Genomic DNA, 12558 nt, shown 5'->3' on the forward strand with positions numbered 1-12558 from the left:
GTGTGTTTTTCCAAATTTTATTGTGTTATATTCGCAATTTTTTTTTTATCATCGTGAGAATTGGTTTTGTATACAGGCAATTAGAGCATTTCCTGTAGTGCACTCTTCAATTTGTTTCTTAATTTATTATTGGTGGATTTTATTATACCACATTTGACTTAAAATTTTTAGCAAATTCTTTACTTAATGATGAAATATTTATAAGAGAAGAAAATAAGAAGATAAAATATAGTGAACTTCTTCTATAAGCCATAAATCAATTTTAACTGATGAATAAGTTCAATCTTTTTTTCTATTTGTTTTTATGGAAAAAAAATTCTAAACATGATCTAAATCTCACATTTTATTCTATATCTTTATATTTTTTATTTCCATTTATTTTTACGAAGATAGTAGCTCATTTGCATTTTTTTATCATAATTTTTTTTATGCCAAAGTTGATATTTTGAAAATATATTAAATTTATTTCAATAATTTTTTATGACAATAAGTTAAACATTAAGAGAAATACGTAACATTATATAATTAAAATGAAATTTAAATTCCATCGTCTTTGCGTTTAAAATGTTTTTAAATATGATTCATCAAGTATACATAAAGTTGGTGATGATTTTTTGTTTGACGAAAATGTTTTTTACGTTATTATTATTATTGAACTGCTAATATTTGGTTCAGATAGTTTTTTTAATAAAAAAATCCAACCAAATCGTATTATGGACACCTCCAAAGCTCTAACACAAACCATCGTCCCAATCCAAATTGTTTTCCGCAACTTGAAATCTCACATCTACATTCACCATTTCCAAATCTTTACTTTTGAAAGTAGAAGTGGTGTGGATAAACCACATAGTTGTGGTAGAATGAAAACAAGGGGAAAAAAAGTAATAAACCTTTGTGATAGTTTTGCTTTTGTTGTTTAGTAAACTCAACTCAAATGCCTATATATGTTTTCTAAATCAAGAAATGGAAGAACTATTTTAATCTATCTAGATTTATGTATCACAACAAAGATTTTTATCTTTTATTTTTCAAAATGGCTGTGTGGTCCAAGAGGAAAAATAAACTTGAAAATCTTAATTAGTGAAACGAATGTTTTATACTCCACATACTTTCAATCCCCATGAAATACTTCATCCATGGATTATAGTCTACCCTTTTTGGCCAAATAACTGAAACATTATAAATATTGTAATCAATTCTTGTTTTATATACCAAGAATTAATTCTCATAAAAAATACCCAGAATTAATTCAACTAACCTTTCAAATACCTCATCAGCTTCAGTTACTGTTATGTCACGGTTGGTGTTAAAAGTTGACATAGGTAAATTGTCTAACTCATTGTTGCTGCTAAAATCGGAGTTCAACCATATTTAAAAGATTTAAAAGATTTGAATAAATATTTAATATCTTAAATATTACCACAAATATATAACAACTTTTGAATTTGGTTGAATTTCGATTTTGGTGACAATAATTGTACTACATTTTTTTTTGCTAGTAGTCGACTTTTAATCCCAAAAATGATAATAATTATTTAAGTCGATGAGAAACTCAAAAGACTTGTTGAACTAATTTTGAGATTTAGTTAATTAGAATGAGAGTAGATAAATTGTGGAATATTTTTGTATTGGCAAGGACACTTAATTGAGATAAACAATTATTGGACAAAAAATAATATAAAAAAACTAATTGCATTATTTAGATTGTTTCAATTATTATACCCAAAAGGCAACATATAATCCATGGATAAAGCATTTCATGAGAATTGGCAGACCATGTGAAGTACACGACTGTGTCACTAAGGTTTTTAAGTTTATTTTTCCTATTAGACCATACAAAGTCATTTTGAAAAGTAATTTTCTTTATTGTAATACATAAACCTAGAGAGGTTAAAATAGTTTGTGTACTTCTTATTTTAAGAAACACTTGTAAGGATTTGAACAACAAAAGAATATCTGTCACAAAGGTTGATTACTTTATTTTTTTTCCTTTTTGTTCAATGTCAATTATGTCATTCATCCTCATCCTTTACACTTTCAAAGGCCACGATTTCGGAAAGACAAATGTAGACGAGAGATTCAAGTTTTGGAGACAATTTGGATTTGGGTGATGATTTTAGTTCAATGAGTAGCAGCCACGATGACACAACACTACTTTGTGACAAATGCTACTTGCGCCAGCTTAGCCTCAGCTTTATTTAATGCTATGTTTAGTGTTAGCTTTTTTGTTTAGTTAGTGTCAACATTAGCATTAGTTTTGTGGTTAACACTAAGTCGTGTCGATCATTTTTTAGATACAAATTGATTAGCTTTAAGCATTATAACATTGAACGATTGACTAACGTAAAGCTTTAAGCATTGTACATTTAGCATCAATTTTTGCATTTTAGCGTTGACTTTTGGTCGATGCTTAAACGCAAAATTCTTGTAATGGTCCAAGAAGAAACATATTTCCGTCTTGGTATCTTTACAAGGTTTAACGACATTTATTGTCTATTAGGTTGACTTTGAATACCAAAGGTATTTTAGACACAAATTCATTTAACTTTAACTCTATTTCGTTTAACATGTTTTGCTCATCTTTTATACATTTCAATTTTACCATGATGATCATTAGCTAAGGTCGATAGAGTACTTCCTTGCTTCTTCTTTTTTTCTTCATTGGGATCTAAGTTCCTTGCATTGAATTGAACTATATGTGTTATTAGTATTCTTTTATCATATTATTATGTTATTAGTATTTGTTCTAAGGATCATAGATGGTAAAAGGGTTTAAGTAAAAACGGAGTTTGACCAAATATTTTGATGGGTAAAAAAAAGTACTTATATTAATTACCCGTTAATTTTTTTAGGGTGGTCGGCCATGGCTCCTCTCACTGTAAAGAAGATCCGTCCTTGAAATAAAATATCCCTTGTACTTTTTTGAATAACATTCTTAGCTTATTAAAAAAAAAATCTTTCGTAAAATTTAAAAAAAAGCTGAATAATCTAATAAATAATATCAGTTAAAATTAATTTTTTTATCGATAAATATTAATTGTTAGTTTTGTTAATAAGAGGGATCAAAGTCATGACTTTAATTTTTTTCTTATTTCTTAACCACTCAATCAACTTTATATTTTTGTCAAAATTGATTTTAATTAAATCAAATTTGATAGTTAAACTGAGTGAGCCAAATTTTTGTACTAAGATATATTGAATGACTTTTACCATTGATCCAAAACTGCATGCTATGCAAACACCCGTACGTACACCTCCTTGGCAATCCTAAAAGTTGCATGCATCAAAGCTTAATAGAAACAGAGACCTTGGTTAACAACGGACAAATGGATCCATAACTATTATCACAAACCAGATTATTTGATCATATATTTGAACAGTCGAGGTTTTTGGGTGGAATTTTGTTTACATTTGTGTTTGAGTGGATTTTGTGAAAATTGTGAATTTTTTTGTGGACTACTGTTCTGAATTTGTATTTTTATATGTTGATTTGTGTTTTAATTTCTAGTTTATATTTAAGTGCAAATTGTTTCAATTTATGTGGAATTTTTTGTTCAATTGTTCTTGTAAATATGAAATTTTGGTTCATTAATGATTCATATACATCAACTTTTTTTATTTTTTATCAATAAATAATTTATTAATTTTGTTAAAAAATTTAGTTGGAAGGATTCATTCATCAATTGATTTTTCATCCACCTTCTTTCGTTTCTTCATAATATTTTCGTTCAAATTAACCCCATTTAAAAAAAAAAAAAAACAAATAATGTTTCCTTATACAAGCAGCTGTTCCTTATTAATGTTTCAACAACTAATTTTGTTATGACTCCTTATTAATTAAAGAAGGACAACAAACTACCTTCGAGTAGGAGATATCTGAAGAATATATGAATAAAAGACGCATGAACTAACATTTTAGAAGTTAATTATTATGCTTAAAACATTGAACAAAAAAAAAAACTACTCACATTTTTAGAAGTTAATTATTATGTGCTTAAAACATTATTCCAATAAATGGGGCTTGTCACGATTCTCATGATTGAGTGAATGAAAACCTCCCATGTTCAATTGTACAACTTTATTTTTCTTTAAAAGTAAAATTGTCCCAAGTAATTGAAAAAGTCACAGACTATACATAGATACATGATTTGCAATCATTAGTGCAACTTGCTTGCTTGCATATCTCTACCTTTTCATTAATTAAAGTATTTGAAAGATTCGTGAAAACAAAACTAATTAATAGTTTAAGCTTATTTCGACACTGACAAAAAATAGAATTTATTTTAATTTTTATGAACATATATGCACAATAAATTAAATAAAAATTTACATAACAAAAATATTGAACACCCAAAAATTAACATTCACTTTAGTACAATATGTCTGTCGTAATTTTTTTTAAAAAAAATGTGTGTCCTGAAGACTACAAATATTTAAGAAGTTGTGCACTTTTTATTTAGCAAAATGCTTCTTTTAGGACAAATCGACGTATCTGAAAAAATAATGCATAAACCGATCAAAAGTCAACATTTAATGCATATTTTTTATACAATAAAACTAATTTTGTTTATTATATACACGAAATATTAATCAATGGCATCTTTATATATATATATATATATATATATATATATATATATATATATATATATATATATATATATATATATATATATATATATATATATCAGCCAAAGAAATTTCATTAAATTAAAAGGTACAAGGACTTATCTTAATCACTGAAATTTAAGATCATTACCTACAGAAAAGTGTTTTTTTAGCACATTTCTTCTAACACATTCTTATTAAAAATTTATAAAATTGTGAACAAGATTCATTATAAATAAAAAATTAATGGAACTTATAGATTTTTTATTTGTCATAAATTTTAAACAATAAAAAAATGTGTTAAAATATATTGTTAACATTTCTCCGGCCAAGATACCTATTCACCCTAGTCACATTAATAGAGTACTTAAATGACATTATGTGCATCCCTTTCTCTTTATGGGGATATATATATATATATATATATATATATATATATATATATATATATATATATATATATATATATATATATATATATATATATATATATATATATACACTTTCTTATAATCAAAAGTTTATCAAGAAATAAAGTATAAGCGGTACCTGGTAAAAAATACTTTCAAGGCAATTTCATAAGGATGAAAAGAAACGCGTCAATAAATACACCTACCAAAAAGATTCTGATTACTAAAAATAAACTTCAGACCTTGATATACTCCAATTTTGCTAGCTAGGCACAAAGATTCTTAAAATGATCTGATTTCAGTTAATTGTACAGTGATCAATCACAAAAGATAGCCAGACTGTTTTTTTTAGACGACCTAAACTGTTTACTAACATGATAAAGTTAATAATATATTTATATAAGTTTCACTAAATAAATTAACATTAAGTTTAATAAATAATATATTAAAGACTGTGTTTCTAACATTCATGATAAGATAGCAATATGCTGATCGACCCGCATTTGGAAGAGTATGTGAACCCGAATTTATTAAAATACCTTACACTTCAATGGAACCAATCCGAAAAATACATGACAAACTAACTATATATGTATATATGCAACTGAGAAGTTTGAATTAATGCAAAGATAAACCAAGGCATAACTGACCGTCATATAATTAATGAGTATGCTATTCAGCTAGGATCATACAAACTCCCGGGTAAACAAAAGAGCAACTTTAAAAAGATCGAGTGGCATGCCAACAAATTATCAATCCAAATAGAAACCGAACCTCCAATAGACTGTGCCTTGTAAAAAGGATCTCCAATTTGATTGTATGCTACATTATCCTGCAAGGAGACATAATCATGCATGGCTTAATATATATGCATAATTTTTTCTTTGTCCAAATGATGCGAATCTCTCTCTCTCTACGTGACCTTGTGCTTACAATTCACCATAGAAGCACAACAAATATAGATATCAGTTAATATATAAGAAAAACTAATTCATATCTGTCATGAAACGAATAATCAGAAATCATAAGTGTTTAAATACCCTTTCAATTAAGACAATGAATCATGTTTCATGTTGGGCCTAGGGCTATATCCCAATTAAGATGAGGATTCTCCGAACTTTATAAACACTACTTAAGTCCAATATTTTGTCGATGTGTGGCACTATATCCACTTTTTTACTCCTATCACAATAAAGGTGCATGAGACTACAAATTAAAACTAGCCAAGAGTGTTCACAATTAATGTGACTTTTTTAATAATAAAATTTATTTTATCAATCATATTTTTTTATATATAAAACTCAAATTCAAAATTTTACTTAAAGGATTTAAGTCTAACTTTACTTAGACTAATTATATATGTGTTGGTAAACAGCTTAACACATACAATTTGTTATTATTTAACCAAAATAAAATAGAATAATTATGAATTTAATTTTTATATATTATTATTATAATTTTTATACAGTCAATTTATAAAAAATTATGATAAATATGATTATTAAATTATTATTGTTAAATTCAAGAAACTTATTACAAATGATAGTACATGATCAGATAATTAATAGTGTAAGTAAAAGCTCTTTACACTTTCAAGTACTTGTATTATTTACTTATACAAAAATAAAGAAAAGGATTTCTTCAAATGTTTCAACGGTTAGGACTTAGGATGGATATGGGCCATAATAGATATTCCTTTATCCATCAATACTCCGTAACTGCTGTTGTTTGTTCTGACGCATATCATTTCTGTACTTAAAGATTTCAAAAGAGATATGCATACCCTACATGGGCCAGCAATATATAACCTAGTAACTCATCAAATAATTCAAACATGCATATTACCAAGCAACGATCTGTTTGATGAGGTTGTTAAGATGGTATCTTAAATGAATCTATATATAAGATTGGATGGTTAAAGGAAAAAAAAAAAAAGAGAAAAAAGACAAAATATTCCACTAACGAAAATTGATAAATTGACAATTAACTTTGATTTTTTAAAAGAAAAACATGGTACTCACATATTTCATCTAAAATTAAGCAGGATAAAGCTAAATACTCTATGTAAAAATATAATATAGATAACAATTTGAATAAATTTGTTAATAAGAACTTGTAAAAAAATGAAAATAAAAAGAAATCAAATATATAATTTTATAAGTTAAAATTAACTTATATATCTGACGCTTTTCATGATGGTGTCTCTTTTAACTTTTTCATAAGTTAGGATACATAGCATGTTTTTAAGTCATGAAAGATGTTTAATTTATTTTAATTACCTCCTTAATTCATATTATCTTTTTCTCTTATGAATACTTATTAAAAAGGCTTGCCCCTTTATTTAGAAGCCAAACTAAGAGATTTTTATTAAATGCTAACAAGGCAAGTTGCAAGTACTACCCACTTGGTAGGGAAAGCTTATTAAAAAAAAAAGAAGTTTATCTAATAAACTATTTCCTAATCTATGACTTATTGATGGGGAAAAAATGAAGGTAGGGAAAGATATAGAGAGGTTGCACCAACTAATTAAGTAGGAGGTGTCCACATATGGCTCTTTAATTATCATTGAAGAAGGAAACACAAGTGAAAATCTGATTACTCTACTACAAAAAAATCTCAGATTCCCAACAAAAAAGCTGCCGACAAATAGTTTTCATCACATACTTTGATCATAATACGTACAAGGAAAACCCTAACTTGCCACCAGCTGCCACACACGGACAGTGACTGTGCAGACAAATAGCCGTACAAACTGAATATTCCCTTGATCTTTGCTATAAGCTACACATGATTTCTGTATGAACGTTGTATTATAGGAAGCATTATATATGCTTAAAGAATCATCTGTGCTGTAAATTTTGACGAGTGTACGTGTGAGTGATTGGAATAATCACTTGAAACCAAGAGCTTGTCTTCAATATGTAATATATAATCTATAACCTACTAGTTTAGAAAAAAGAAAAAAGAAAAAGAAGGCTCCTCATTCAAATTGCTAATGAAGTTCTATTTAACTTAATAAACAACCGACAAAAACATGTGAGGTGGGAGGAAGCACAAAACTCATCAAGCATTTGCCTAACCAAACAATATTTATAAGCTTATTAAAATTATATGTATGACACTAAAAACATTATCAGGAAGGGATATATAGCTACTATTCCACAGAATCAGATGCTAGACAACATGATCTAATCAAGGTACATTGTCGACAGAAGTTACATGTCTCTATTCCCTATTCTCTTCCTTGTCTCTCTCCAAAAGAAAATTCATATGTGATTGAAAATTAATATTCTTTATCCTGTTTGTTAGCTTCTTTTATAAACTAAAGTGTTAATTTTCTATTAAAGGGTATGAAAGGAGACATTCAAAGAAGACAGAATATTTGAATCCGTACTTGACATGGTAATAAAACAAAGTGGAGAAAAAAGACATGTATATCCAGTCACCCTTTGCATGGAAAGATCTTCTATATCAAAGATAGCAATAAGTGGGGTATATGGAGGTGAGGATGGTGGAAAATGTTTAAGGTTAACATAATATATAATTAGCATCAGGCTCTTCAACATTTACTCGAAAGAGATTCCATACAATCATAATTTTCTTAGTATTAAATTGTGAATTATATAAGCGCTACAAAAAGCATGCATTTTCTACAATTTTATATAGTATAAATAATTTCAATGTTAAGTAGAACCTTATATTAATCAATAATGCTTTCAATCATTGGTTTCTTTGATGCTTAGAAACTTAGTAGAGACTGTCATTTCACTTTGAAAAATCATGGGACAGAAAATCTGCAGAATCTTAAAAGGGCCAAATTTAGGGGAAAGCTCAATTCAAATAATGAATATATATTTAATTAAAGTTAATTATACAGATAAATTTTTTTATTGTTTTTGTTCCATAATAATTCCATGTCATGAGTGGGTATTAGAGCGTGCGTGTGTGCGAGGTTAGAGTAACATAATCTTTCAAATCTTATTTAATCAATATTATCAGCTCACGTTTCCAACCTAACGAATTGACAACAATATTTGTGACTTATAAGTCCTGATTTTTATAAATTAAATGATATATGTACCTAGATTGAATTCCATATGTACCATTACTAAACTAGTATAAGTTTTAGGTTATGATATAAGCAATACAATTAACTAGCTAGATCCTAGCACCACATTGAGTTAATCATCCTAGTAATTAAGCACAGCCTATGATCATGATCAGTGATGACAAGAAGCAAGACTAATTAATTCATTACCATGACTTGAAAGGTCCAAAGAGATCGATACTGATGATGTTGTTCAAGAGAAGTGCATGGTGGAGGATGATTCATCGTTTCCCTTGCTTGGATTTGAGGCCTTCTTTTTCTTCTTGTAAGGGATACCTCTTGCCTTGGCTTGGCACTCCCTAATCTCTTTGAGATACACCCTGATGGAGCCACTTGCAAAAGGGTTAGTCTCTGGGGACCCACCATTTTCCTCATAAGCAGCCCTGAGCCTCCCTATGAGAGCATCAAGGCTCCCCCAAGCTTGTCTAAGGGGGCATGTGCAAGGTGCTGGAGGTTCTGGCTGGCCATAGAACATGCACCCTTGAAGGTGAACCTTGGTCTTCCCAAACTGGTCAAGATACCTAAGAAAATCCAACACATGGTTGCAATTGCACTGAGAAAGAGGAACTGGGGGCCTTTGATTCTTCAAGTACTGACCAAAAGTGTTCCAATCCCTTCTCTTTTGAGACTCATAGCGGCTAAGTGTCCCTGGACTCTGTTGGTAGTTTTCTGTTGGAGAGCTTGATCCTTCTCCCAAATCTTTGCCACTTGAAGAAGACATTGTGGTGCTGAATGATGAGATGATCAAGATCCAGAGATTTGTTTGGATTTTGTAAATTAATAATAAAGGGAAGGAATTAAAAAGGGGAGGGTGAAAGCTAGCTAGGTGAAATGAATAGGGGAGAGGAAGATGGGGATCATGTCATTGGGCTAATGAGTAGACATTTTATGGGCCATGCTAGTTGCTTTCTTTCTATTATCATCTTTTTCCTTCTCTCTTTCATATTTATACTCCTTTTTTTTCTTTTGCTAGTGACATTAGCATATTTAACTATACGTTTTCCCTATATAATCATACAATTATTGTTTGCCATTTGTCAACAAACATGAACCTTATCACCTTATTATGAACCCGATTTACCATTATTGCCCTAACTATATCAATCCAATAGGACTAGCTTCTAACAACCCACCTCTTTGATTGCTGTACATCTGTCAGGCCAAGTGATTTGAAGTATATAAGTGAACAAATTCATACATAAAAAGGATTTCATCTTTTCTACAGGGGAGTGGTGGTTAGTGCCAAGGTTTTTTTTCCCCACCAAAGTTGTATAAATCCATATCTAGCTAATTGTAAAAATGAGTTTTTCTTTGCTATGAAATATTTTTCATACACATATAGTTAAATATTAAACTTTAATAAGCATATTTAAGGGACACAACCAACATGTTGATTAATTTAGTAGAAGTGAACTTAAATCTCTTAAACAAAATCTTGATTTAAATTTTATAGATGAAAAAAATAGGATTGAATTGAGAAATCCTATTAAAGATAATCAACTAAGTTATTTAATAAAAATTAATCATTAACAAAATTAATTAATATTTTATATTAATAATATGGTGACTCAAAATATTTAAGGGACACACCAGCAAAGTTTTCTTCGTACATATATTCATAAGATTAAACTAATTAATTAGTGCAACTATATATATGTATTAGCTGTGTTAAATTTGGTAATTCATTAGTTTGTTTTTTCAAGTACAAGAAGGCAAATAGAATTTTCACTTAATAATATAATTGGTTGCAACTAAAAGGGATAATGATTCTTTCATACATCCAAGACAGTATGTGCGACATCTGAATTAAAACACACAAATGTGTTAACTCATTACTTGTATTTAAAGAATGCATAAAAATTAGAAAAAGAATATATAGGGAACATGATTTTGGTACAAGAGATCTGGTGTGTTGACGTTTGAGGCTACTGTGGTGGTTGTCATTGTCAAAATGAGTGCTGGAAGGTGCATTCAAATTAAACCCTAGAGGTACCTAAATTATTGGGTGTGAAAGAAAATATTATATGAGGGAATAGTCACGTACACAGACAAAACAAACACAGCAATGACAGAGATGTGCTTAGAGCCATGAGATGGAGAAAGGACCAAGGGACAAAAATAGTAAATAAGGGTGAAAAGATGTATACGTGGAATTTGTGTTTTAAACATTATTTGTGCAAGTATAAATATCATTGTTTATTATATATATTTCCGTTAACTCAGTGTCAAGTATACCAAATGATTTTAAGTAGTAAAGTAATAAAAAGATGTAGGAGATAAAATAAAGATTTAATAGAAAAAATAAGAAATTTAAAGATAAAAAAATAGAAGATAAAATAGATAAAAGATTTAAAGAGAAGAAAAGTAAAAGATAAGGTGATGATAAAAAAGATAATTCAGAATGTAAAATATGTTGGGGTCTAACATGCCAAAATTATTTGTGATGCACGTTAATGATTTTCTCTATTTAATAATATATTTATTTCCACCCATTTACTAAAATACTCTATCTTTGGTTTTCTGCATAGAGAGTTTAATTTATCTATTCTTTTCTCTCAAATTTCTTTGCAAAGATAAAATTAATAACTCGCGTTAAGATTAGAAATGCATGAAATAAGCTAAATAAATATCAATATATTTCTAGCAATGATTTCATTTAGATACTATTTCTCATTTCTTTAGAAAATAATCATTTTTTAATGCATTATCCCCTAAATATAATATGGATGATCAGCTCATAATAAATAATTAAGCACAGAAAAAAGCAATAAAAACAAAATTGCATTAAATAGATAGTAAGAAAAAGTTGTATTACAAGAGTTGGTCCGCAAGGCTCCCAACAATGGGGTTTAGTCTTTTGTTACCATGAGACACTTTATACTTTAGAGACTGATGTGGATAGAAGAAGAGACATAGATAGAAGAAGAGAACAGGATAATGGACATAGAACGAGAGTTTTCCCCTATTAGATATGCTCAGGCAGATGGAGAGCTCTGAGTTTGTCCCGGTGTGTAGGGATTGATCTCTTTCTCCTTTAGCTCTTACACCTTTTATAAGCCTAAGGTAATTTAATTTTTACGCGACCTCGCGTTTAGCACAGACTCTTCATGGGTCTTCTTTGCGCTAATCGTGAGGCGACTGTCGAGCGATAAAGTAAACAACGATAAAGTAAAAAAATTATACTTGAAATCTGTTTTGTGCGTTAAAAAAACTGTCTCAATCTTTAACTTTTTCTTTAAGGTTTTTATTTTTAAGTTTTTGCATCAATTTTTCTTCAAAGTACTTGAAATCTTCTTATAAAAAATTACAAAAATATTAATTTTATTATTATTTTATTAAAAACAACAATAAAATAAAAAAATTACACTCATTCTTAATCAAAATTAACTATTAAATTAATTCAAATTTCATAATTACCGGTTACCCAACCCA

At 28.6% G+C, this 12558-nt stretch overlaps 1 protein-coding gene across 1 annotated transcript; it reads right to left on the bottom strand.

Moving 5' to 3' along the window:
* Window positions 1-5520: 5520 nt before the first annotated feature.
* On the bottom strand, window positions 5521-10044 carry LOC114374328 (protein LIGHT-DEPENDENT SHORT HYPOCOTYLS 10-like). Its single transcript, XM_028331966.1, has 2 exons — window positions 9277-10044; window positions 5521-5850 (listed from the first exon to the last, which is right to left on the bottom strand). Exon 1 carries the CDS (start codon window positions 9845-9847, stop codon window positions 9320-9322), a length of 528 nt encoding a protein of 175 aa, XP_028187767.1. The 5' UTR covers window positions 9848-10044; the 3' UTR covers window positions 5521-5850; window positions 9277-9319.
* Window positions 10045-12558: the final 2514 nt, after the last annotated feature.

Source organism: Glycine soja, chromosome 11 (genome assembly GCF_004193775.1).
Source record: "Glycine soja cultivar W05 chromosome 11, ASM419377v2, whole genome shotgun sequence".
Classification (NCBI taxonomy): domain Eukaryota; kingdom Viridiplantae; phylum Streptophyta; class Magnoliopsida; order Fabales; family Fabaceae; genus Glycine; species Glycine soja.

Coding starts and splice junctions, on each gene's coding strand:
- LOC114374328 (XM_028331966.1), bottom strand. CDS start 9,847: ATGTCTTCTTCAAGTGGCAAAGATTTGGGAGAAGGATCAAGCTCTCCA.